This window comes from Coffea eugenioides, chromosome 11 (genome assembly GCF_003713205.1).
Source record: "Coffea eugenioides isolate CCC68of chromosome 11, Ceug_1.0, whole genome shotgun sequence".
Lineage (NCBI taxonomy): Eukaryota > Viridiplantae > Streptophyta > Magnoliopsida > Gentianales > Rubiaceae > Coffea > Coffea eugenioides.
This window is the reverse complement of record NC_040045.1, coordinates 51,797,514-51,825,039: the sequence shown is the minus strand read 5'-3', so window position 1 is coordinate 51,825,039 and position 27,526 is coordinate 51,797,514. Positions and strand designations below refer to the sequence as shown.

Sequence of the window (27,526 nt, the reverse complement as noted above, 5' to 3'; positions counted from 1 at the left end):
ATTGACTCGATGAATGCCTTCAGTGTCTGCTTTACAGAGTGCACACTGAATATCACCAACGCCAATAACGCCACGGGGCAAAGAAAGGAAAGGATATGACGCCGCCGATTCATGCGCCACAAGCAAAGAGGCAAGAATAACAGCCTAAGAGATGCACAGCCATCATTAGTACCCAAAAATTATGAAACAGTAACCAAAAGTGCCCCCCCGAGATCCAAACAGATATTTCTTTCAGCAAATGGCTGCCCCAACAACCTTCTGTACATGAACACACATCAGAAAAAGATGAGTTACCGACCAAACCAGCCTCGTGGAGGCTGGACTTCCCCATCATTCATTAATTTATCTAACACCACATTAAGATCAACGGATTGCCCATTCTCTGTCAATTTCCGGACTGTTGCTCGCACCTGATCTCTCGGAAATCCCATATTTGTCACCTTGTCAACCACATCATCAACGGGAACCCTGTTTCCAGAACCTGAAGAACCAGAGCCACCACTGACCCCAGAGGCAGTTGGTATTGCTTGAGGTAAAATCCGTGCGGTAGGAAGCTGTGGATAACCACTTCCACCACCATGGCCAATGACAGGAGAGGAAAGCTGCTGAGATTTCGCAGGTGATCCACTGCCATACTGGGATGATGAACCGCCATACAAATATTGTTCCCCAGAAACAGAGGCTGGGCCGTATGTCCCAGAAAATCCTGGACCAGGCCGGCTAGATGGCGGCTCATACATGTGCGGGGGAGCTCCATAGAACTGCTGGTGGGGAGGAGCTGCGCTAGGTGGAAGGGAAGGAGTTTGGCGGTTAGCTGGAGAATAACTTTGAGATGGTACATAAGGTGGTTCTTCAGGATGATGGGCTAATGCAGGTTGGTGTTGGGGGGGATTAGCAGCTTGGAGAGAGTTGTGTGGTTGAGGAGGTGCAGGAGGCTGAGAATACTGAAGTTGAGGGAGGGCTTGGTACTGTTGCTGCAGCTGAGGTGGCGAAGAAGCCTGCAGCTGCTGTGGTGGAGGCAATTGATATTGCTGGCCCAAGTTCTCTGATGTTTGACCAGCTGGTGGCGGTGGTGGTGGAAAATAAGGCTCCTGCTGAGGAACAGAAGGAAGTTGATTTTGAGAGAACTGGCTTGGCAGCTGGACTTGAGGTGGTAGATTTTGTTGCGAGGCCGGTGGAGGAGCATTAGGAGGGACAACTGACGGTGTTTGAGCAACAGGAGGAAGGTGCTGGTGAGATTGTTGACTAACAGATAATGCAGGTTGTGAAGAATCCAAATGACTGGTGCCCTGTGTATCCACATGCTGCTCAGCCTTTGAAACTTGCAGCTTTGCAAGATGCAGCTGAGCATCCAAATTTTCTTGCTTATCCCTTATAAACTGTACACCATTTTGCACCTGTACCCATTTTTTGATGCAGTCAACACAAACAACAAAAAACAGAGAGAGAGAGAGATAATAGGAGGAGGAGAAGCATAAACATTACGCATGACAATTTAAATCTGACAAAATTAGATATTCATTTCAAGTCAAGAAACAACCTAGGAGCCTGATTGCAAGATGAGAAAAACAATAAGACGTACCAATCCAGACAAGCTTTGTTCATTTTCCAAGCCATTATGGGAAGACAAAAGGAAAACTCAGGAACAATCTCATGAAGGGAAAAAACAGTGCAGGTACTGCATCTACAAGCATAATTGTGAAGTGCCTGTGCTAAAGAGACCTTAAATGGCATAGATGAAATCAGTCTCTAGTGCAGAGATGCTGATTATTTGGACCAATATATTTGTCTAGCCCAACACTTAAGACTGAGCTTAAAAGGCAACTATCTTGCTCTAACTGTTTACCACTAACACTCTGTTGCACTTTTGCAAGGGAATAAAAATTTTCAATAATACAGGTGTGGGTTAACTCAGACAATCTGTACAAGTTTGGATTTAAAAAAAAAAAAAAGGGTCTAGGCTTAAGTAGCCAATAGCAGTAGATCTCAAATAATTATTTTAGCCAACCTTTTGACCTTAATAACTTGCAATGGCTGGAGAAGGTGAGGAGATAAGATCAACGTGGCCATGCACCAGAAAATAATGCACAATATAAACATTACAACCCCGGAAAGGTGCATTTCTATTAAAAACAAAACCCTCGCATGCATAAACTTCTCAAAAATGAGTGGCAAGTAAAATATTACCATCCCATCAACAACCTCCTAAAATCTATGCAGTAAATCTGGAATAGTTTAATTAATCAAATGGAAAAACAAATTGTCAGTGAACTGAAAATGCTCTGAAACAGACGGGTAAAGAGAGAAATGGAGATACCTCTCTAAGAATATTTTCCAACTGTCTCATTCTCCCATCAGAGCTCCCATGATTAGTTCCGACAGAGACCTTCAATTCATCCAAAGAATTTTCAAGGTGACGGGTCCTGGACTCCAACTGTGTTAATCGTGCACTAACACTGTCCAATCCATTCATCAGATTATCGGCATACTTCTTCATGGTACGATCAATCTCAGACACCAACTTGGGGTCAACAACATTTTGATCCTTCTCCAAAATGACTCTTCCAGGTTCGAAGGAGTCAAAAGAACTGTAAGTCTGTTTAGAAAATCAAGTTCCATCAAAAACAAAATTGAAAAAAAATGTAGAGGAACCTATCCACTAGCTAATATCAAGTCCCGCTCCAATCAACACAAAACCTTTCTGTTTTTGGAGGTAAAAAGATACCTCCTTTCTTCTTCCTCCTAACTTGTCCTCTAGGCGTTCTTATACCACAGGTATACTTCATGCACAAATAAGTTAGTCTTATATAATTTGGATTTAAAATGTCCCTTCAGTGATTTATTAATATCAAAAAACCAACCCCGTTATCAATCAATGTCCACTCTCTTTCTCCCTCAGGCCTGATTCTGATCTAATCTTCGATGTTTCTCGGAACTATTATTAAATCTTAATGGTATATACTTTGTACAATTTCATACCCACCGAGGGCCTTTCCAGTTGCAACCTTTTGATAACCATACACCGCACAGCATCACCATATATGTTAATTGTAGACATTAAACAAACAATAACAATTTGATCGCCGCCAAAAACATTTGATTTTTCGCTTCCTAAATCAAGATTGAGGAATAAGCTTGTCACATTAAACTTCAAGCGAAGCCGTAAATCCATCAACATTTGTATTGCTTAATCAGTAGTACTACTTCAGTTCTGCCAAGAGTACGCCTTTTAAGTACTAAAACAGCCCAAAAAAGGGAGAACGTGGATAGGCCAAAACATAACCAAAATCGACCAACCTTAAATTACCCAGAATATATAAAGTCCAAAATTGGTTTAGTCTTCCTAAACATAAAATACAAAGATAAAGTATAGACTGGGAAATAAAACAAAAAAAAAAAAGACTTTACCCTGATTCCACCCGTATGAGTCTTGTTGTCGGCTGAATTCCAAGCCCTAGGCGGCGCATCAAGATTGCCGGAATCGATTTCGGTCCCGATGGGGCGAAGCGGCTGGAAATCATAGCTGGGAAGGATCTCCTCTTTCTTGTCGGAATTCCCGATGCGGTGATCCTCGCGAGGGTTAATCAGATCGATGAAGTCATTATGAGAATTGAGGCTCTGCGAATTGGATAGATCCATGATCTGTTTGTCCATAAACTGGGATGTATTCATCGAGTATTCACTCAATCGTAGTTGACACTTAAATATATATTATTCTCCTAACACCAATAATATAATGAATTATATGCAGTACTTCTTAAATTATTAGCATAAATATAGATATATTTGTAGAGAGAGAGAGAGAGTGGAATGGAAGAAAAACGGTGGGAATATTTGGCGTGAAGGTTTTTTGATAATTTGACGATGTGAAATTATGAGGCGTCCTTCGTGGGAATTTTATTTTTATTCTTTTTCCCTTTCCTTCGTGGGAAATTTATCTAAACAAGACCCGTATTTCCCGTCGTCGCTGCTCCTCGGAAATGGAATGGCGAAAAAACGATGTCGTTTTCTGGATCTTAAGTTGACAATTTGCTTGGATTAATTTCGTTTTGGCCCTCCCCAGGTTATTTATGCGATTATTGATATTTAATTTCAAAATTTAAAATAATATACCATAAATGTTTTTACCGTTGCAAAAAATGAAATTTAAAATTTAATAATAAAAAAAAACCCAGATGAGGATATGATGATGTCTTCTTCCTTAATTAAACTTTTTTTTTATTTTTGGAAGACTCTTGATTAGTAGTCGATGTCTTGGAGTGGATGGGTCCCACTTGCACATAACTCTTGCATCAAAAATACTCTCTCTGTTGAAATAAAGCCCCTAAGGAAAGCCACATTGCACATCAGCTTCTGCGATGCAGCTTATTAGTTAAGGTACTGCAGAAGAAACTATTATGTCTGGAGTGACTGTAGAGAGATGATTGCATGAGATTGGCAAGTTCGTTCATCTTACTATGCAAGGGAAGGTAAATTGGCAGTAGATAATTTAGCAAATATGGAGCATTGTTTGCTCTATTAAACAAAAATTCTAATGTCTCCTCCAAGCAAAATTTTTGCAACATTTCATGGAAATAACAACCCATAGATTATAGATCTCTCTAAAAGTGGCCATGTAAAAAAAAAAAAGCAAATGTTTCAGTCAATTGCTACCGAAATTTTTTGTTTTATGAAGATAAAACGTGCCTTATCCTCAAACATAAGGATAAGGACCTCTGGATAAAATGTACCTCTGGACTTATAAGGAGTCAACAAAGACTGAACTATCATCGGGACGGGTACACTACTCACCCGTATGAATTTGAAGAGATCACATATTGCTGTAAATGATAGGAGGTAAAGTTTGAATTCCTGATCTCTCACCCACCAAGACTTAGTCTTTGGTAGTAGCCACCGCCCCAATGACCGGTGGTTCTTCGCACTCACAGTTGCCAGGCATAGGATTTGATTCCTTGGCGGTGGAAAAAATCCCAAAGAGTCATTAACTGATTACTCGAACCGACTCCAATAGTTATTGCTGGAGAATTGACTAGCTTTAATAGGAAAATAGATGCAAATTCTATAATCAACTTCGCCTTTTGTTTGCCTCCATAATTCTGAGATGATTAGGAGAATGACTGGCCCAAAACGGAGAGCAACTTTCCATGGATACGAACATTATGAATTTATGATGATGACCCTATTCCGACTGCCAGTTGGAATTAGCTGCACAAGTTGGATAAAGCTCGTACTTTCCCTGGGAAACTTTCTCGTGGCCCGTTGGCCACTTAAGCATCCAGCGGTCAAGGCTTCAGCGGTCATCAGTTCTTTAACTTTTCCCAGTGCGGGGCAGATCCCGTCCAATACAGAGAAAACGATACAGCTCAAATCAAACCAACAATGGTATGGCGATGCTCAGGCGGAAGCGTGAAATCTATTAATTTGATTTTGCATCAGAACATGCCAACAAACTACCTCGCATTAGTTATTGGGCCCAGTTAAACACCGGCTAACAAAATATTTAAAAGAAAGTTTAGTATGCTGAATATGCACAGAACTGAGCGAGACAGACAGAGAGTATTGGTAATGCACTTGATTGCACTTGATTAGACTTTTTTCCGTCTTAGTTTACATTTTTGCGTGCAAGAGTTGGATACAATTTTGGACTCAGGATCCAAACCCAAAAATAGTTATCAGAACTGGTACTCAATTACAGAAAGCCCAGAAGAATTGGGCCATGGGACTTGAACTATGATCATGTGCCCTTCATACTCAAATGCCACCTCATTCCCATTGACACGGCAAACGGTGGGCTTCTGGGACGAGAAGACCCTCATTTCTCCGGTTCCCTTTACTCCGATTTGTACGGCGTCGGCATCATCATTGAACACCATTGTCTGAATGGCACCACCAGAGTTGAGCATGTTCACCAGACCAATTGGAGCAAACCGGACACCTTTGCCGCTAAAGACCTTGACGGGCGAGACAGTTACGAGGTCAAAATGAAATGGCTCCAGCGATATTTGGAAGTCGTCGGATGGCTTCGAGAGCAGCAGCCTCTTCTCCCGGAAAGAGTACAGGGCAAACACTTGAACTCCATCAACTGAGATTGGCGAAGTCCCCTGCTTCCACTCCACATCTTTGGGACTGAAAGTGGAAGTCACAGAATGAGAATACTGAGAGGCACATTTGTTGCGTCTCGCTTCTCTGCACCATCCTCCACCTTGGCAGTTAAATGCCCCCACAACTCCGGTATACTGATGCAAGACACACAAGTATTTGACAAGGTTAATATCCAATTGTGTCACGAGCTAGGAGGTGATTGAGAAATCAAGGGAGAGTAAATTAACCGCTCACCTTGTTGAGGTTCCAGATCTTAAGCATGGTTTTTCCATTGTGAAGAGGGTCTTCAAAGAGGCAATCACGGGTAGGAAGCGCATAGTACTGGCAACGCAGAATTGTACCGTCAGGCAAGACGAGGCTTTTGAGGAGCTCGAAGTTGTGCTTTCCTACAGAGTCACTCACGTAGATCGGTCCACCGGAGATGGCACGAGAGGCAGCGTGAAATTCAGCACAGGGATGAGTTGACTGGAACATGTCCCAGTCAGGGTGAATGAAATTGCCCATCCACAAGCTATTATAAGCGCAGTGAACCATGTGACACCCTTGTAACCAGAATGTGCCGTTCGGATCACCGGAAGGATCGGTACACCAAAAGTCGTCTCCTGTTGTTATCACGTAACATGTTAAAAGCCCATATCTGTGTTCAATTCATAAGTTTGTCTAAAACTTGGTGCGTCAGTATTTTTACGTTAATGGTACTAACCAAGAAAACCGCAACACCAATTTGTTTCACCAAAATTATTGAGTAGGTGGCTCAAGGAAGCAGGCAGTTTATACACGCGCACGCGTATGTTTTAGATTAGAACTGGCTCGAATGGATTAGCTTTTAAGTACTTTAATCTTTAATTAATTTTCATGATCAATGAAAATATTTTACTCCCTAGAAGTCTTACGATTATTCAGTCAGTAACGGATAAGAGCCAGTCCCACACGGTTTTGCCATAAAGTCGCAAAATCAGCTGCTATGTGAGTAAAAAATAAATAAATAAATGAAAACGGAGAGAGTAACGTACCGACACGGCCAAGGGAGATGGCTTGGGTTCCGAGGAACATGAAGTCGTTGCAATGCTCCATGCTGGCAATCACGCCATTCCCTTTCAAGTGATTTCTGACGGAAGACGTAAGGGCTTTGAAGTAGGCTTTCGCGAGCTCCACTCTGCCCCCATAATCCTCGCAAACCATTTCCAGCAGCTGCCCCCCATAATTAAACAACCATTTCAGTGTTACACGAAACATGCAAGTGGACGAACGTGAACAATTGACGGTAATATATATATATATGTATATATAATATATAATTTGATTGGACTTTGAACGCCTATAAATAATTAAGAGATATAGAAAGGCATTAACGTGCCGACAAAGCAAACGTAGCAGTAGCAAATCCAAAAAAAAGAAGAAGAAGAAGAAGAAGAAGAAGGGATTTTTCATTTGTCCTAATCTGAATCTAGTCGAGAAGAAGTAAACGCTAGTAAAGACACGTGGCGGTCGTAGGTTTGGAAGTTAATTGGAAAACTTACATGAATGACGTCCACCTTGACTCCATCAATTCCAATGGACTCCAGGTGAGAGTGAAGGCCTTCGTACAATTGGTCAGCAAGCTCCGGCGGTACCAACCCAACTCCATTGTTCACGATCTTATCCACCGCGAGATCTTCCATGGTCTTCTGCAGTCCGGGGGACAATTTCGGTGCAATCACTTTTGATTCGGGCAGCTCCGGGATGTCGGGTCTAAGCCCGCCCCAGTATCCACAAAGCGCATGCCACACGTAAACATAGTCCACACTTTTGAAGTTGTCCTTGAGGTCCCGAATGAAAGCACCCATGCCTTTATTTGGGCCGGCACCGGATCCCGACTTGCCGGGGCTCTCGTAGTCCCTGAATTTGTAGTTCTCTTGGAACTTGATGAGCCTGCAAGGCATTTGTTCACCGGCGGATGTTCTGTTCATTCCTTCTGTGGTGATTGGATCGTCGTCGTGGGAGATGGACTGCCAACCATCGTCGATCAGCACCAGCCCAGGCGGGCACCCTCCTTCCGCGAGGTCCTTCACACCTTCCCACACGCCTTGCGGCTGCACCGTGAGGTAGAAGGCATCCCAAGTGCACCACCCGAACTTATCCACAATGCCCGGTGGAGTCTTTTCCTCCAAGAGCTTGAAGGTCCCCAGGTGGAACCTGACCACCTTCATAGCCTCTTTGACCAGCGTGAATGGATCGTCTCCCACGTGCATGTAAAGCACGCTCCGGAACAACGAGCCGTTGACTTTTGTCGACCCGCTTTCGACGCAGAGATCTATGTAGTCATCTTCGCCGGGCTGAAGAGAAGCCCTGAAAGGGCCTTCGATGAGCGGAAGGAGTAAGACGTAGGGGCGACCGGAGTCGGACTTATCGAGAATGACTATTTGAGTTTCGTTTTCGAGGTCTGCACCTTGGGTTCCAATCCAGTGGGTGGTCCACCAGACCTTGAACCTGAAAATGCTCATGAACCTGATGTCTTTGAGCTTCCCAACCGGCACGACGTGACGGCTCTTTGCCTCCAGGCTGTCGAAACCTACGAAGCAGCCGGAAGATGTTGTGACCGGCTTGTCACCGGTGGTGTATGGGGAGGGTGTGGCAACGATATTGGCCGGAACTTCGGATAAAATGACATGGTTATTCACCAAGAATTTTGATTCGTCTAGACTGATTAATGACAGGTTGCAGCCATCCACCAGGACGGAAATGTTTGAGCCACCTTTGCCGAGACTGGGAGCCATTAATTGATCAATAAACTTGACAAGCAAGCAAGGAAATACTACAACCTAAGAAATTATTGGGAGCAGAAAGCTCTTCAAAGAAAGCACGGAAAGCAGGGATGAGATTGGGTACTTGAACCACAAGCTAGCTTGGTCTGAGAGTTATATAGAGATGTCAAGTGATGTCAGTAGCTCTTTAGAAATGGAATGAAGGATCTTTAATCGAATATTTTTGTGTGGTATATCTTGAACTAAAGCTTGCTCTTTTTTCTATCGTTGAGATGCTGTAAGAGTAGTGTAAGTTGCTTTATCCAGTTCTGGCTGGCTATGGCAGATTTATAGGCCACGATGGTGGTAAAATTTATAAGAGTTAAAGGGTCATAACTAAGAGTAGGAAACTTCAAACGAAGAAGATGAGGTGGTCGGTTTGGTTTCAGCTTTCAAGATTTGATTTTAGGGGGGGCAAGGGTACTGTAGGAAAGTGCATTAATTATAATTATCCTAGTGTCCTTTTCGTCGTCGAGAACATTTCTTTTTCCCAAATCCCACGGAGCCGTTAATCCACAGTTATTAGTTAAAGGTAACGTTCAGAGTAGATGATGACAAATTCAACATCCATCTTCACAATTTTGGTAGTGCAATTACCATAAAAGATTTTGATGATTGAGTTTTAAGGTTTTCTCTGATTGCAGATGATTACGGGTAATTTTTTTTCTGAGGGAATTACTAGTAAGATAAAGTAGCAGAACAACATCGGAACTCAAGGATTACAAAAAAAAATGTATGCATAGTCCGACTACGAGATAGGGGTGTGCGCGGATTGGATACTTATCTCATTCATCATTTGGTTGACCCGATCCACACTTTGAAGGTCAGCTATTTTCTATTCTTACTTGTCCCATATATTAATAAGTATCCGATCATAGGGTACTCGCTGAAATAGGATCGAGTCAACGGGTTCCCGCTCTCCTCCACTTATCATTTAATTTTTTTATTTTATACTAATTTAATTTTGTATTTTACACATTCATTTAAGATTTAATAAAGATTTTTTCTCAAAAAAGCCTCCCACCAAAAAAAAGCATGAGAACAGAATACAAGAAAAGGAATTAAAAGAATTCAAAATAAAAAAAAAATTGAAATAAGTAGCACATTTTTTAAAATATATGTTCCTCATTAATTAAACTCTTTTGTATGAAATATAAGATTATGACCTCTATAAATAAATATTGTAAATAAACTATAGTCTCTCATATTTGTAATGCAATTTGTTCAATGAAATTACTTATTTAGTTCTAAAAAATATTATTTTATAATATGTGTATAAAAATAAAAAATAAATAAATATATATATATATATATATATGTGGGACGTGTCAGGTACCCACGGATTTTTAATTATATGACCTTAACTCACCTTGCATTTTAGCAGATACCCGACCCTCTTTTAACCCGATCAAATAATACATATTGAGTATCCTAATTTTCGAATCAGATCGAATCGAATATGTCGAGTTTTTAGGTTAGCGGATAATTTTGCCCTCCCCTAGTGCAAGAAGTCAGGACCAAAACGAAGTAACATGTAGAAGCGGCAAAGTATCAATACAAACGAGCATATACATATAACCGTGCCCTTGCCCCTCGGGATCAGCTCAGCCGGTGAACCAATGGGGTATTCCTCGTGGTGGCACAGGTTCGAGTCTGGCTTCACATATCGTCTGGGTACTCTTGGGGGGCGGGATACACAGGTGCAGAGGGATTAGTCGGGCTCCTTACGGATTGACTCGGACACCCTCTGTGTTGACAAAAAATATATATATATAACCGCGCCCTTAAATGGATTTGGATGACTCCAATGAATTTAATGGCTTTAAATGGATAAACATCTAAACTCAAATTATGTCGGTGGATTTAGATAGATTATTGCATCATCCATGTGTATCCACTTAACAGAAAAAGAGGTGCAAATGAGGCGTGAAAAAAAAAACTTTAAATTGTCAAGCATCATTAGAAAATAGATAAAACTTGACCATGACAAATAAAATATTATAGGACGAAAGGGAGTGTCAATATGCATACGGAATTAGATATCATTGGGTCTTTGGTTTCTCCACTAGTAAATGATAATATAGCTTAACTTTAGAATCTGATTTTTCTGGAAATCAGCTGTATGATCTTATTATCAAACTTTTTGTACTTAAATGCGCATCCTCTACCTTAATGTTAACCTTTATACCATCTAAAAACAACACGAAAAATGGAAAAATATCCGGGGAAAAAAGAAAGGTTTGATCACTCATTAAATCAATTGATACACCGATTTTTTTCCCTCATTCGTGTCTTGGTTATGGATGACGGGAATCCCTCACTGACACGAGAGATTGCATCCCGTTACAACAACATGAGTTTTTGCAATCGACCTTTTAAGTCAAACCATATAATCTTTGGAGATCATCTTTACATTCTTTTAAATTTTCTTAAAATTCGAACATATATATGTATGTATGTATACATATATATATATAGTTCGTATTAATATCTCGACATGCGAATTTGTTTAATTATACAAAGAAGAAAAAAGTCAACAGGAATGTTACGGGATGGAGGAAGTATTATTGATAAAGTGAAAGGGAATCAGTGGAGCGAAGAATCAAGAAGCTCAAAGTTTCAGAATATTCTCTCTCTTTATATGTTTGAGAACATTCTCCCTCTTTATATGAGCAAGGGGGCTAGGCCCCATATGAATTAGCCACCTTTAAATTAATTTTTTTTTAAAAATTTATTTATTTTTTCATACTTTTATAATTGAAGTTAATATTTGATATTTTTAGATGTTATATATTTAAATAGATGAAAATTATTTTAAACATAACATATTAGGATAATTTTATTACAAAAATTTTGATCTCTTCTAGAAAAAAAAAAAAATCCTAGCTCCGTCACTATTATCTATGAGAAAATCTGCTTTCCTGATACCAAAACGGTTACTTTAAATAAAGCTATTTATACTTGCATCCATTATTTTATCATGTGAGAATCTAATCAATCAAGAGGGGCTAAGGCATGTCTTTTTGCATCAAATGCTACAAACGTTTCGAAAAGCATATATTCTGTTCCGCCGCATATTCAAACTCCACTATTTATTTATTTATTTCCACGGCTCAAAGATAAAGAAATCAGAAAAACATAAAAAAAAAGAAGAAGATGCAAAGAGAAATAAAGAAACTGAAGCTATGGCTGTAAATTAATCGAATCTAGCTAACTTTTATACCGTCAAACGAATGTGAACTTTTGGACTCAAGTTCAAATCCTATACAAGTTTAAAATTTAAGATTGAATTCAATCCAATCTAATAGTATTCGACAGGTTCGAGTTCGATTCAAAAGATCAAAATTCTATTTGAATTTTTAATTTATAATATCATTTTACCACTATTTATGTATAAAATCTATATAACACAATACTAATATGTAATTTCATGTAAAATGTTAATATAAAAAATTCTTCGAACATTATTGAGTCTTAACAAATCAAATATCTACATATTCCAATTGAATATGATAATTTAATCAAATATTAATTTTTGATCAAATTTAAACTCAACCCCATCGAAATTCAAACTCAGTTCGTTTATAATCGTAACCCAAACAAATTCGATCTTCCGAGTTCACGATAATCGCTCATGAAGACAAATGTAGAAAAGAAAACCTTGACACTAGAAATAGGAATTCATGCCCCTCCAAGGCAGCCAAGCTGGTCTCACTAAGGGTTAGTACACCCGAGATCCAGTGTTTGAGCCTTGTCATAAAAATGGGGAATAACTAGAAGTGGCAATTTGTCCCAAGTCCCAATGGGTTACCCATGCCCATGGGGACTTTGGGCGGGATGGGTATTGGATTTTGATATTGGGTTTAAAATGGGACAAATCCCAATTGTACCCATTAATTGATGGGAATACTTGGGAAATACTTGGGTACCCATTGGGCTCAAATAACAAGGGCTCTGTTTGGTTTAGCTATTTTTGGGGGGTATTTTTGAAATATTTTATTATAGCAGTGTATATGAAAAAATTTTTACTATAAAATTTTTTTGAAATATTTGATATACTAATATGGATGGGATGTTTTTTGAGTTATTGTATATTACTGTAACATTGTATTTGAAAAACTTATTTTTTGAAAAAATAGCCAATCCAAACGGAGTCTTAGATTAAAAAATTATCTTTAACAATTTTTATAGTCATACTAGAGAATATAATCTAGTAGTTTTCCTAGTCATTATCCACAAGAATTTTCAACATTTCAGTCAATTTAGACCTGTCATCTTTGGACAATGATGAGGATAAATATTCAACACCTTAAGTACCTTGGTCATCTTGATATATGTTGGAATATGACTGTATATCTATTTTTTCCTTTATTTGTTAATCCAATTTTTTATGGGAATCCTGAGTATAAAGCACTTGCATGTTTATTTAATAAAACTAAAAAAAATTTAATAAATCAAAAATATTAAAATTATATAAAAAATAAAAATGAATTAAAGGAAAAAAAATATGTAGAAAATAGATTTGGGTATTGGGCGGGATCAATCTAAACCCATCCCAAAGTGATCCCGCCCAAGTTAGTCCCAAAACACATATGGGTAAGGTTGGGCCCAAACCCATATGACTCGGTTCCATCACAAACCCAAGCAAATCCCGCCCATCCCGCCCATTTTGCCACCTCTAGGAATAACCCAACAACCCGTATAAGGGTTGGGGTCTGAAGTGGGGCCAGGCCCTTTTGTTTGTTAAAAAAAAAGAAATAGGAATTCATTATTTCTGCCTTACTATTTTGATTGTAATTTGATGCATTATTCAAGGGAAAACAGTACAAAAGAGAGTTGTAAAGTACTGGAGAAATATGAAATGGTGCAGAGTAAAGAAGAAGAAAAGGGTCAATTAGAAAGCAGGTAAAACATTTCAAATTTTTTTTTATCACATATATTAGATTGCTGCAGTATATATATATATATATATATTTCAAAAACTCTAAAAGATACTAATTCAAATGGAATCTTAATTCTCCTTGATTAAGCATGAGATGGGACCCACCAAAAGACTAATAAGATCTCTAGGATTTGGACATCTGGAATCATTACAGAGAAAGGGCAAAGAAGCGCACCAGCACCAATTGAGCGCAAGAATTGGAAGATTAATAACGTTACGTTTTCGCATGTAACGAAAAACCCAAAAAAAAAAAGGTTAATGTACTGTGAAAAGCCTAAGAAAGAAAAATTTTAAAGAACAAAAGTTGAGGGCTGGGTTGGGAATAACAAAAGGATCTTAAAAGAAAGGTAAAAAGGGAAAAGGTCATGGGGCCAGTTGAATACCCTTACCAAAAGCGTGTGGGCCATTTCTAGGTACCAACATCCCTAAAATTAAATAAAATGGGTGTATGTGTGCAGCATGGGCCATTTTGAGAATTTTATTTTGGCCACCACCTTGCGGTATCCGTGCTTCCGAATTCCGATGTGAAAACGTGGGGCGGTGGCCATGGAGCGTTTGCCACGTATAGGTGGCCCCGCCGGACCGACCCCTTGGCTCTGGAAACTGGGAGCATTCAGTGGCCACCTGGAATTGTTCGAGGACAAGTAATCAATAGCAGGAAGGAAATCCGGCCTTCTTGAGGGGGTATATGACTCTCTCTCTCTCTCTAAGCAAAAGTCAGTCCAAAACGTTGACGTTGAATGTTAAGAATCCAACTGCTCATAACTGCCGAGGAAACTGTGACCGTTAGCTACAGGTACAAAACTACCACCTGGTCGTCGTTCCTTTCTTACTCACACACGTACCAATGAGCAGCTCACACTTTATCGCTTTTTTTTTTTTTTTGGTTTTTTTTTGGATTGGGAGTCAAATCAAAACAAGAAACCGCAGTGACTGGGATGAGTGAATAGGGGGCATAAGGTACGCGTGTAGTGATTGTTGGTGATGTGATTAGGATAAAATTAGATCGCTTTTTGGTCGGTGTCTTCCTGACCGCAATCCGCGTAATTTGGACGAATTACGCTGGGAAGTGGGGGGAGTTAAATTAAACAGACTTTGACCTTTTTCTGGCAGTTAAAAACCTGCAGTCTCGGGGTTGTGGGGGCGGCGCGGATCTAGAAACTGTGGATTGAATCTCTGCATTGACGGGGGCGAATCCTGCGGTGGTTTAAAATTAATGACGTTTGCCACTGGTCTCCCTCTCGTCTTATCTCCACTTTTACGTGTTTCTATTTCTAATCGTTGGATGAGGATTGAAGAATTCTGGCCAATCCCACTCCACTCTGCCTATAATAATAATAATAAAACCTTCGGGATTTCACTCCAATCGCCTCCCTCAACCTGCGTTAAAATAATAACCGATCCTCAAACGGTCATGAATTTTGTCGGTGTCCGGTATCAGGGGAGCCAAGTGTCATCGACTACTGTACTGGATAAGGTCTTTTGTCGGTGACATAAATGTTGGATGTTATTGGACTTTTACTTTTTTTCACCCTTGAAAGTTCTTTTTTTGAATTAATCTTACATACACTCACAGTGAATACACGATCTTTATCGGATGTATAATAATTTATTTAAATTTAAATTTAAAATTCAAATTTTACTTATATATCATGCATTCAACTATGATAGTGTATATAATGTCAATGTATATAAAATTTATTTATTTTTTTAAAATACAACATTGTTGAGGACCTATCTAACTTTTGGGATATGAGAGCTCAATATCATCAAACAAAAATCTGGTTATAACAATTCTACCAAACAACCATCGGATAAAATGTTTTGAGGACCTATCTATCTAACTCAGGACCAATGTGTGACGAAAAGATTGTTACATTTATTCCACATTCGTTACAGAAAAAACACTGACCAATGTAATATAAATATGAGGAAAAACTGACAGATAGCATCGCCTGCACTCGATGTAAGCCATCAGAGCAAGTTGTATGAGAACCATACCAGGAGCCTACTGATTCAGGTTTTGTCAGGAATTTACCCATTAACTGATTGCAACAACTAACGGCGGCAATACAAGGTAACCTGATGGACTCGGCCTTAGCATGAAGAACTTTCCAACGGAATACATACAAGTACAACAACAGTTGATGTGCTCACCAGCAAGGCACACGGGGCCCATTATTTGTTCCGGTGATTTGTTCTGTATGATACATGTATGGGGCACATTTACCCTCCGTCGTCCTTCTGCATTGTTCCACCAGTAACTAACGGAGTAACAGACCGCCGGGATGGAAATTGGAAAGGGCACGGCAACCGAAGGGCGATAAACAGATTGAATATCATTACGGAAAGCGTGGAAATTGCTGCATGGTACTACTATACATCAGCACATTGCACATTCAACTTTTTCTACTGCCATCTCTTAATTTACAGCTCTCACAATTTTTATTTTATTCTTATCACGAGTAACAAATTATTCATCGTTCTAAGCCTACTTTTTCTTCTTGGTATTGAACTCAAAACTGATCGACGATATTTTCTTCTTGGAGTTACTCGAGGCTCCACCCTGGACTCCGAGTGCAGTCTGGAGAAAAGAAAAAAGTATACCATTAAGTACTCAGATCTCCAGTGACCTACATATTCACAGCTTGAAGTTGAGAATCCAAACATTTATCCGACATCAAGATGTTGCACATTATTTTTACATTCTTCAAAAATCTATGGCTTGAAAGAAATTAAACTATATGCAGCTTACCATGTTAAGCAGCCGTAGAGCAGCAGGCCGGGTAAACTTCCTTGCAAAAAGGAAGCATGGAGCAGGTTTCCCTTTGCTAGTGCACCACTCTCTACGGTACTCCGTCTCATAATAGATATTATCAATATCCTGCAAAAGTTGTAAGGATTTTGCTCATATGATATTGCAATATGTCTCCCTATCATTTTCCTAGTTAGCATTTTACTGTTTTTGTTCAACCTAAATATCTAACCATCAAGTTAATATCTAGACTTCCATAGCATCAGAAGACATGAACAGCTGGGGTGAAAGTATATAATGCACTCTCTTCTCCAGTTACTATTTCCATGACAAATCACTGGAATGCCTTTCTTGACGACGAGGTATGCTTTTGATTGGGTTTGATAATCCTGTTCTTTCGGGTAAATAAACAAATTTTTAGGCACCGGACAGTGTCAGCAAGTGCTATCATGAAGTGTTGTTAAATGGGAGAACTCTACCAAATTAAGTATGCTTTACCTTAATTGATTGGATTAGCGTGGGAGTAGCATCAGCTAACTTGTAAGTCACAGGATGCCAACCTCGCCGTTCACGGTCTCTCGAAGATGAAAGATCCCATTCGGTATGAGTGACTGACCTTCTTGTAATTTCTCCTTCCAGGCCTTCTTGCTGAATTAGAGATCAAGAACTACAAAGTTACATGAGATTTAGATACTATAAACCACAAAAAGGACGTATGACCCCCGTGCATCTGACGTGATTTGGGTCAACCCAAATCTTCTGACTCAAGAGCATCTTTTAGCAAATGCAACTCCTAATGATTCTGACAAAGAATTTCTTTTACATTTTAATTTCTTCAATCCCCTTGCCAGAGCATCAATCCAAGGCCAGAGGCCTCTGATCAGAAAGGCTGGGTTCAAAATCTGAAAACAAATTTTTTATCTAAGGTTTAAAAACTTACACACCATTGCCGAAGAGCCCTTGGTCTATTAGTTAAGGTTGAGGCCCCATGAATTGAGGTCCTGAGTTCAAATCCCCCTACCCCTCCCTTGCTGGAAATTTAAAAAAATAAAAAATAAAAAATTCCGCACCATTACCCCTCAATTTATCCAGAACCATTCTTTTGAGCCCTTGATATTGAAATAATACCATAATTAAACAAACAATAAAAAAATTTCTTAAATATAAACCAATCAAGGATTGAGAGATTGAACGTCTGCATAACATGACATCAAGTATTTAAAAATTTGAATCAAATTAGTGACAGTAAACTTTAGAAAACAATTTAGTTATGCTGAACCACTTGCAGCGAATAAAATTCTATAGATTTCTTGTGTTAAGAGTACTCCTGTTACTGAAAGTGCAATCTTTTCACCTTAGGATGGATCAGGTCCTATCAAAAGGATACAATGACAAAGATTCAATTAATCTTTTATTAACTGAAAAATACACTTACAGCAAGCAAAGTCTGAACATAATGCTCATCAGGTATACAGTTATGCTCCTTCCATCCTTCTGCAGGCTGCAGATGATAACAGTACTTAGAAAGGGAGTGAATGACCATTTAAAAATGATATACAAGTAATTGCTTTTCTTTTCTCCAACAAAGGCAAGCGGACAAGTACTTGTATATATTTCCAATTCATTTCATATACTCCAAAAGTACAAGAAAATATCCCTCCATTTTAACATGGATGCCTTAGTTATATTGTAGAAGACTAGTAAGGAAGATACATAGTTAGGGAAGGTACAAAAAATGTTGAGCAACTATCTACGTTTATTGATATCTGTAGAAAGAGCAGGGGAATATTTCCTTTGTCATCTGAAGTTAGTAAAAAGAAGTAATATTTTATAATATGAACTTTCCAATTTAACGAAAGTGGACATACTATAGATGCAACCCAAATAGAATGGTAGTGTTTCCATTTTGAAAGGGAGGAAGCACAATATAGCATGTCAGTTAACCATGAAAATAAAATGTGCACATATTCATGAGAAAGAGACCGATAAGAACTGACAGAAAAGATGGAGCACTCACAAGGGGATGATCTCGCCAAAACTCGGGCAATGACTTCCTCTGCATAATTGTAAAAGACAATTTACATAAGTGACAGGAAATTCTTGCTACTGGTTTTTGATTGTGTATGAATTTCACTGAGTTCCATAAGAAAGGATTTGAGCACGCATAAAACCACATGATAATGGACAAGAAGCTGTGGAGTTAGGATCATGAACATAATCACTAGTTCTTTGTAACAACAAATCCTTATTCTTCAAATGCTGACTCTTTCAACAATCAGTTGCCATAAGTGTTTTAATTAAAAATTTAAAACTGAAAACTTGAGGCAAACTTCTATATGCATGATGTGGACCAACCACAAGAACAGTTTCAAAAGGCACCATTTTGGGCCAGCTACAAGTCATTCAGAATAACTGAAGTCCTGAAAACCATTTTAACTGATAACCCAACAGACACAAGACCTAATGGAGCTTTTCTATAACATTCTTATCTACAACCAGTTAAAATGTGTCTCACAGCACAATTAAGTATTGTATGGCTCAACATGGAATATACTCTTTCCTGATAGCAAAATAATCGCACAAAAGACAAGTGGAAAGACTTACCTTGCAATGCCACTGGAACACAGGGAAAACAACGTCATCTTTCACGACGACTTCTGCATGCCTTCTTGTCAGAACAACCCACTGCAAGGAGATAATAGAAAGAGCAAAGCTGAAAGTCTGGTTTAAGTAGAGCAATGTTTCATAGAATAGTTTCTTTTTGCTTTCTTTTTCTGTCCTTCCCCTTTTTAGTCATTTACATTTTCCTCAATGGATCTTCTCTCAAATTCAAAGAAACAATACTAGTGATTTGAATTGTTACCTGAGATCCTTTTCTCCAGTTTTCAACAGGAATTACAGGATGCATTTTAGGATTGTACCGCCCCTCTTTTGTATCAGCAAAACTGCTCCCAACAATCATTGGAAGAGCGCTATCAATTCATCCTAAACTTAACTATAACAATTGACTAACAAGGAAATTAAGAATTACAAATATAAAAGCACAGATGGCACCAGTCCCTCACCTATCCACAAAGCTAGTAGAGGTAGACATTATGTAATCATATGTGTAGCTGAAGTTGTATAAAGGAATGCAACTGGAATAAAGATCAAGTGTCAATACTTTGAGAAGATCCAAGAAATTCTTAGTTGAAACCATCAAGTAGTACCAATATCTAAAGAATTAATTGAAACCATGACAAGGGAAAAGCAGCACTAATATGACAAATCATAACCTGTCTGAGAGAAAAACAAAGCGCTCATTATGTAGGTCCTCTAATGCATTCTGAAGCAAAACACGTTCTGCATGAATCATACTTGCCTCTCCCCATTCCACCTGGCAAGCAAAAGGATGCTCATTCTGTATCATTTGGCACTTACAGTAAGTGAAAGCACAAAATTGTGTCCAAATTCCTGATTCTGAATTTCAGGCACATATATCCCTGGATTATACTGTCATTTCTAGCAGGACCACAAAGGTAAACAAGAACTATGTAATCAAGTAATGGAAAAGCTGACTAAAATCCTACTGGGATGATCTCTAGGCTCTAAAACAAGAACTAACAAACTAAAATTTAGTCAAACCTTTGTTAACAATTGCAAGAATATGATCTCAGACAACCAGAAACTGAACTTTCTTAAGCAGAATAAGGTATAGCATGGCTACAGAGGCCAAAACTATTAGCCAATGCAGACACAAGATGGACAAGTTGATTCCAAGTCTTAAATTGGGAAGAGATGAGTGGGAAACAAGGAGAGAGAGAAATAATTTTCTAGCTTTTTAAATAAAAGGCACAATATCAAAATTAAACCAGAAAAAGAACTCTGGATGTGTTATTACCAAAGCTGGTGCCAATGAGGTAAGACTAGCCATTTATATGATTGAGTTTTTAAGTTGATTGAGCCATTACATAAAATGGCAGTCCATCAGTTTAGTTCCTGCAAGCTTTTATTCCTTGAATCACAAGAGTTTCCAAGAAAGAAACAGCCGAATGTTTTAAGCGATAGCAGTGCAGTTTTAAAGACTTCATGTTTACAGGGCACAAAACCTGTATGCTATTGTTCACTTGGCGACCCAAGAAGTATGCTGATCTTGTTGTTGCCTTGTTCAACAGGAAACCAGGCCTTGAGTGCACATAGATTGAAAATTTATTCTCCTTATCACCCTGAAAGCCAACATAACAACTTACAATATGCAAATAAAGGTTTAAAAGAAACCATTCATGGATAGATTTCACATTGTAACACTTGACTGGAAGAAGTAGCTATTCTCACCATATTCAATACAACAAGACATTTGTAAGCTGCCAAAGGTTATAAAAGATGGTCACTTTAATTTATCAATCTCATGTCTTATCCATATGACATTGGACACGTATGCTCACAATTCACCTTCTCCAGTCAATGGTTTTACGAATAGCTTGAATGTACTTAAAGTTAACAGTTGTAATGATAACATCCAGAGTAATTTGAATTATGGCTAACTTCCTTTTGAGATTATTTCCTATGATGCCAAAACCACAAGGCTTGATGGTAAATCATTCATATACGGCGTCATACAATTTAAGCTTATCCACAAGTGTTTCTATATTTTTGAGGAAAGCTTAGCTTAAATTGGATGGAAGAAAAAAGATTAGTCTTAAAGGACTTTTGGTTTACAACTGGAGCCATACTATTGGACCACCTCTAGAAACTGGAATTCTGGTATTTGTTAATAACATGGTGAATTTTCAGTCCAAATCATATGCTGTATACAGTTTATACCAACAACTTAGAATGACTTTGCCAGATTGCAAATTATGTAGAGGATAGCACAATTTCCTAAAAGACATTTCTATACAAACCCCTAACTGTCCCCCAGTCAACAAATACAGCAACCAAGAATTTAATAGTGTATTTATTCAAAAAAGGAAAACATAGTGCAACCAGTCCAATGTGTTATGCAGCCACTAAAATCAAATGTGTTCGAAAATATAAATTTTTTATGAAGACAAATCAAGGAAAAACAATCCCCAAACCCCCCTCCCAAAAAAAAAAAGAGCTCAACAAGAGAGAGAATACGAAAGAAAGAGCTCTACGAGAGAGAGAGAGAATTCTAAAGATTGGGAGATTAGTACCTGAAAGAAGGCATCCCACACAATGTCCAAAGGAAGGCGATTTCTTGCTATAAATAGAAACGCAATTTTGGGCTTTTGTACAAAAGGCGGTGACGATATAGCCAGCTTCTTGATTCGAGAATACTGAGTCTCCATTAATGCCACAGTCCCCAAACACAATCCAACCAGAAGCAAAATAATTAACTTTCTCTTCCATCTATGATGCAACGGAAATTTCTGGGAGTTAGACCTTCGCTTCATCTAATTCACCTTGAGTCAAACCTCCTTCAAATCATTCAAAACCTGAGACAGCTGGGCAGATTCTCGCATTTCCTTCAGAAATCCCAGAAGAGAGAGATGATTTGAAATAAATCTTGCGCACAGAAATAATCCTTTTACTTTCAAATATCTCGGCAGTTACTCCCATCTGCTTTAAAAGTCTTCCGCTTTAGCTTCAAGGCGATTCAGTTCACAAAACTAAATATCAGAATCTGCTCATCAGCAACATAAACATAGATCCGCATATAGTAAAAATAGGCAAATCTGATGCCTGAAACACCTCACGGACTCTTGCAGAATTTCAAGGAGATCAACTAAGGACAAGCAAGAAGCTCGTGAGAGTGAGACTGGTAGCGGAAACGGCAGTTAAGAGGAGTAACAATCGCTTTCGAAAGAAATGAAACAGCGAGAGAGAAGAGATGGATAGTTTTCCCTGGAAGTGAGAGTGGAGTAGTGGGCTGAGGATTGAGGACGACTTTTCCTCGCGCCGATTAGTTTCTAGCACTTGAGTGCTAGTGGTAGCAGAAAGCTAAGCAGCACTTGTTCGTTGCTTGAGTTGCCGGGGACCAGAGCCAGAGGAAGACCCCGCCTTTTTGTCGCCGGGGGCCCGGGATTTGGGGCAGGGGCAGTTGGTGCGGTGACGTCGATTTCGGGTAAGGTATTTAGGAACTTGCTCTGTTTCGTTGTACTCTCATTCAATTCCTAATTAGTTATTAGTCCTGGGCCCCTTTGTCAGTTAGTACTAACTTACTGCTGGTACTTTGTGTTACTAATTCCTTCATTAGGCCGGCGGCCCGGTTTTTCACTAAAAGTCGAGTGCAACGGCACGTAAAACCTATGAACATCCGTAATTGTTGATACCTTACTTTACTAGTTTAATGATCATTTTGCCATCTCTGGAAATGACCAAAATGAAATGCTCCACTTTCCAACGAGGCACATTGAAATTTCACTCACTCATCTCTCCAATATTTTTGTAACCAAACATAAAAATTTGAATGAATAACCATCATAGTGACTGGGTAACAATTTAATAAATGTGAATCAATCAGAGATGTATCACTGATCATGATTTAAAGTTGCTCAAATATAATTGGGAGGTAGGTCTGTTTGGATTGTAAGTTATTTGGGATTATTTGAGATATTTTTACTGTAGCACTTTTTGTGATGTGATGTATGTGAGATAAAAAGATATTGGGAAGATAAAAATGTGTATTGGAAATTGTAAAGATGATGTAAGCAAATAAAATTGGAGAAATATGAAGCAATCCAAACAAACCTGCAAGTTTCTATCACTTCTGCATTTATTCATAAAGGAAAAAGGATATTAAAAAGAAGAGGAAGAAGAGAAACTTTCGAGATGGGATTTATTCAGCGCAAACTCTCGATTAATTGTTGCGGGTTTTCTTGTCAATCTAGAAAAAAAGAAAAAGAAAGAAAAACTCTAGCAAAAGTTTTTATTTTTAAGATTTGGTTGGACCAAGATGCTTCCATAAGAAGTCGAAACAGGTAATCAATAGCAAAAAAAGAAAAAGAACACACACACACACACACACTTGCTACGTGTTTGTTCCTGTTGCTTAAGGTTATCAGTGGCGTGTTGTCAAATGAAGGCATCAATTGCAAAGTCGACAAGAAGGGATCTAAAGTGTGTGTGGTATGGACGTTTGAGAGTTACAGTAAATTAAACGACAGGACAGCATCATTAAGTTCGATAGTACACATCCATCCACTGCATTTTCAGATGCGCCTCCCTCCAATAACTAATAACCATCAATGCACCCTAACAAGAACACAGTGCAAATTTGAGCCCTCTAGAAGAACGAGCGCTAATAGTAGATGCCGATGGTACAATTATTCAAAGGCCCACCATGTAAGCTTTTATGGATTAGTTGAATAGAGTTGGCATTATTGATTGATGATCATGGGTGGATTGCAAGTGAACTGGTGAAGAGTTGCATCAACAAATGTGATTTGGTAGGCTAGCTTTCAAAGTTTGCAACTCCTCTTTTATGTAACTTTTTTAATCGTGCACGACTCCACCCAAACTCATTTACTCAATTGCATTGCACTAGGATATGCTATACTGAAAAAAACAACAGCGCATGTGTGTGTTTTTCTGTAGAATTAATCTTTCATGTACTGACAGTGTGTACACCCATTAACGTTAGATAAATGATAATCATATAAAATTTATATTTAAAATTTAATTTTTATATATATGTTACACGTTAGATAAATGATAATCATATAAAATTTATATTTAAAATTTAATTTTTATATATATGTTACAAATTAAACGGTGATAGTATATACATTATCTTTTATTATTTTGATAAGAATAAGAAAAGCTTTGGTCTTCATTCTTAATTATTATATATACGTAACTGAGCGACACCAGCTCATTCATGAATTTATTTATATACGTGCCCCTAATAGTTATTCATCATCATCATCATCCAATAATGGATTAAGCAAGGTGCACCCTGCAAACAGGTCTGATCTTTTTTCTTCGTGATGTTATTAATTGTTGCTGCCAGCTGGGTCCTTCCAGTGCCGTCTTTGTTGACTTTTTTAAAGTTAATCACGCGCTACGCCAACCGTAAACTGGAGGATGGTCCACTCCGGTCCCGGGTTTGAGATGTCATAACCCAAAAGCCCAAATGATAGTTCGCTTCTGCGGCCAGGGAGTCAGATGCCGGTTTGAGATGTCATAGCCCAAAAGCCCAAATCATAATTCGCTTCTGCGGCCAGGGAGTCAGATGTCTAGTTGTCTGTTAAACTTTTGGGCCACAAGAGCTGTGAGAGGTGTCCAAAAGACAGGATTTCATAAACGGCGGAGCTGTCCAGGATCAACCGGCTAGGCCCAATGCCCAATGCGCCACATTTGACAAGAGTGACGGGGTTTAGTAAAATGACGCTGTGGAGTGTGGAGGAGCGAGGAGCTCAGAACTCTCTCTCTCTATCTATGGAGTCTTCCTCTTTACTCAGTCAGTTCAGTTTCAGGAGAAGGTATCCTCTCTAACCGGTAATACTATACAAATGATATGTTGTTTCATTTCATTTATTGTATTTTAATACCGAAATTGTTCTGTTAATGATTCGAGTGCATAAGCCAGTAACCGGGGTTCGTTTTTGTCTTGATACAATAAAATTATAGCCCTGAAATAAGATTAAATGGAAGAAACCACGGACGGGCGGCCTCTGGATTTGTAAAAGTACCTCAAAAACCATGGCAAAGAAGATACGTTGGAACACAACCGTGTTTGGCCACTGCCCGTGGTGGCTTCAGCCAGGGGTTGCCCGGAGTAGGTGATGGCGATGGTGTGATCATTGTGGACCATGGTTCGCGTCGGAAGGAGTCAAATCTTATGCTAAGTAAGCAAGCCAAAAATTTTTTTTTAGGGGTAGTATTCATTTTTGTTTATAAGATGTTAATTTAGATCATGAGCTGGCTGATGGCGGTATGCTATGGTAACTATTTCGGTGGATTTTGTGCGGTTACACTGGCTAAGGTTCTCTTTTTTCAACCCTTATCAGTTTTTTATTTTTATTTTTTTTACAATTGTTTTGAACTGACCCCTTCTCAGGTGAGTTTGTTACAATGTTCAAAGAGAAAACCAAGTACCCCATTGTGGAGCCTGCCCACATGGTATTATTCCTTGTTCTCTTTCTGTACCTTCGAATTTGCATCTGTACTCAAGCATAGACAAACACAAGCACACACACACACACACACACTGGTGCTGCATGTAATAAGCTCATATAAACTAACTTCACCAATAGAATGGATATACCTTCCATAGAAGAGTAAAAAGTTAATATTGGTGAGTATAAAGTAACTTGGTATTATTTGTGTGATCTCCTTCATGCAATTTCATGCTTCTGAGATTCATTTCCACTTGGTGATTGGCCTTCGTTATGCTTTCTGCAAGCAATTTCTTATCCTGCAAATTGCGTTGGCTTCTAGTAGGAATTGGCAGAACCATCCATCAAGAATGCATTTAGTTCGTGTGTTCAGAAAGGAGCACGCCGAATTGTTGTGAGCCCATTTTTCCTTTTCCCTGGACGACACTGGAACCAGGTAAATCGGTTTGTCATCTCAGCATCCTTCTGATAGGTTGACAGGTTTGGATTCAATCTTGATCTCAATCAACAGCTGGTCGGTCATCTGTAAAACATGTTGGAGGTCTGGCGAAATGGATTTTGAGTCTTCCATTTTTTTCAGGATATCCCTTCTTTAACTGCTGAAGCTGCCAAGGAACATCCGGGGGTATCATATGTCGTTACAGCACCTCTAGGCCTGCATGAACTACTCGTGGTACGGAAATTGTCCATTTTGCTTTTGTGCTTACTCCCATGCGTATCTCTGTCAAATAAAACATCTTGTTTTGCTTTTTGTTTTTTCGTCTTTTGGCATCTTAAAGTCATTTAAGTTTTGGCACACTCAAGCTTGGGACGGGTGGTAAAAACCACTTCAACTAGTGGCTAGGGAACAGAAATATAACGAAGATTTACTTTTCAATTTTGAGCAAAAGGCTGGCAGGACTACACTCTAATAAGAAGAGATGGTATTGCAGGATATTTTAAATGACAGAATCAAATATTGCTTAAGCCATGTTGCTGGATATGCTGACGAGTGTTCAGTTTGCGCTGGAACAGGAAAATGTCATCTCTACGAATGATGTAAGTGGATATTGGATCCTGCGTTTTGGCTAATAGATTTTATCTCAAATATTTATGATAAGATTATTGGGTAAGGGGCATCTACCAAAAGTGGAGGATGCGAATCAAAGAATTGGTTCTGAGGATGACTCATATAGAGACTATCAGTCGAACTTGGAACCAAAGCTACAGCTCCTGGCCTTGAAAAGTTGCAATTTTGAGCTACGCTGTAGAGAAGAGTTGAAGATGGTTTTGCCTCTTCTTTCACCTTTTGTAGCTTGTATGTTAGTATTATATTCTGCTTAACTGGTTAGATCATTTCTTCTACACATTCTGAAGATTTTTGGGTATAAATCTTCTCCTGCAATTAGCAGAGCAAAGTAGAAAAATTGTATTTGTTGGATTATTTTTCTGTACAACATTGTGCAAGTCTATCTTATCAAGTGATAAAAGTACCTCAACTTTCATCTGAACAAGTGAATTTTGTCTTGTACTTGTAAGTGTAGCTACGTCATAATTGTTCAATTCCTCGATAGCATTGATACCTGTGAAATGCTGAGTCTTCTGCTTTACTAACTAATAGGAGGATTACTCTTTGCCCAGGTCCTAATTCTTAATAATTTTTGGGTCTTTATCATTAAGCTGGTCGATCAGCTTACCTGGCAAGGTTTTGGAATAGCAGAAATTCTACTTAGTGTGAAGAACTTAGAGCACCTTTACATATGAACTAGGTTAATGACACGTGAATAAGGGCAATGTCACCTTATTTTTGGCGGTTTGCTGCCTGCTGCTTTAGCTGCTTCTTGAAGGCTTCTGCAGCCATGAAAACGTTGGTAGGTCTCTCCCATCCTTGGCCATATATACC

The 27,526-nt window shown here is 38.8% G+C and overlaps 4 protein-coding genes across 4 annotated transcripts; 1 reads left to right on the top strand and 3 right to left on the bottom strand.

Moving 5' to 3' along the window:
- Positions 1 to 137: 137 nt before the first annotated feature.
- Positions 138 to 3,832, bottom strand: LOC113751607 (vacuolar protein sorting-associated protein 27). Its single transcript, XM_027295665.1, has 3 exons — positions 3,409 to 3,832; positions 2,318 to 2,596; positions 138 to 1,397 (listed from the first exon to the last, which is right to left on the bottom strand). Exons 1-3 carry the CDS (start codon positions 3,670 to 3,672, stop codon positions 291 to 293), a joined length of 1,650 nt encoding a protein of 549 aa, XP_027151466.1. The 5' UTR covers positions 3,673 to 3,832; the 3' UTR covers positions 138 to 290.
- A 1,725-nt stretch (positions 3,833 to 5,557) lies between these two features.
- Positions 5,558 to 9,137, bottom strand: LOC113751606 (galactinol--sucrose galactosyltransferase). Its single transcript, XM_027295664.1, has 4 exons — positions 7,623 to 9,137; positions 7,116 to 7,293; positions 6,337 to 6,704; positions 5,558 to 6,236 (listed from the first exon to the last, which is right to left on the bottom strand). Exons 1-4 carry the CDS (start codon positions 8,856 to 8,858, stop codon positions 5,673 to 5,675), a joined length of 2,346 nt encoding a protein of 781 aa, XP_027151465.1. The 5' UTR covers positions 8,859 to 9,137; the 3' UTR covers positions 5,558 to 5,672.
- A 6,502-nt stretch (positions 9,138 to 15,639) lies between these two features.
- LOC113753362 lies at positions 15,640 to 22,612 on the bottom strand. Its single transcript, XM_027297495.1, has 11 exons — positions 21,739 to 22,612; positions 20,671 to 20,787; positions 19,858 to 19,958; positions 19,648 to 19,719; positions 19,446 to 19,527; positions 19,187 to 19,267; positions 18,600 to 18,638; positions 18,018 to 18,083; positions 17,081 to 17,230; positions 16,583 to 16,711; positions 15,640 to 16,411 (listed from the first exon to the last, which is right to left on the bottom strand). The coding sequence occupies exons 1-11, from the start codon at positions 21,976 to 21,978 to the stop codon at positions 16,319 to 16,321; spliced, it is 1,170 nt and encodes a 389-aa protein (XP_027153296.1). The 5' UTR covers positions 21,979 to 22,612; the 3' UTR covers positions 15,640 to 16,318.
- Positions 22,613 to 24,933: 2,321 nt separating this feature from the next.
- LOC113751216 (sirohydrochlorin ferrochelatase, chloroplastic-like) lies at positions 24,934 to 27,122 on the top strand. Its single transcript, XM_027295142.1, has 6 exons — positions 24,934 to 25,008; positions 25,157 to 25,374; positions 25,587 to 25,648; positions 25,970 to 26,080; positions 26,225 to 26,317; positions 26,577 to 27,122. The coding sequence occupies exons 1-6, from the start codon at positions 24,965 to 24,967 to the stop codon at positions 26,679 to 26,681; spliced, it is 633 nt and encodes a 210-aa protein (XP_027150943.1). The 5' UTR covers positions 24,934 to 24,964; the 3' UTR covers positions 26,682 to 27,122.
- The last annotated feature ends 404 nt before the right edge of the window (positions 27,123 to 27,526 follow it).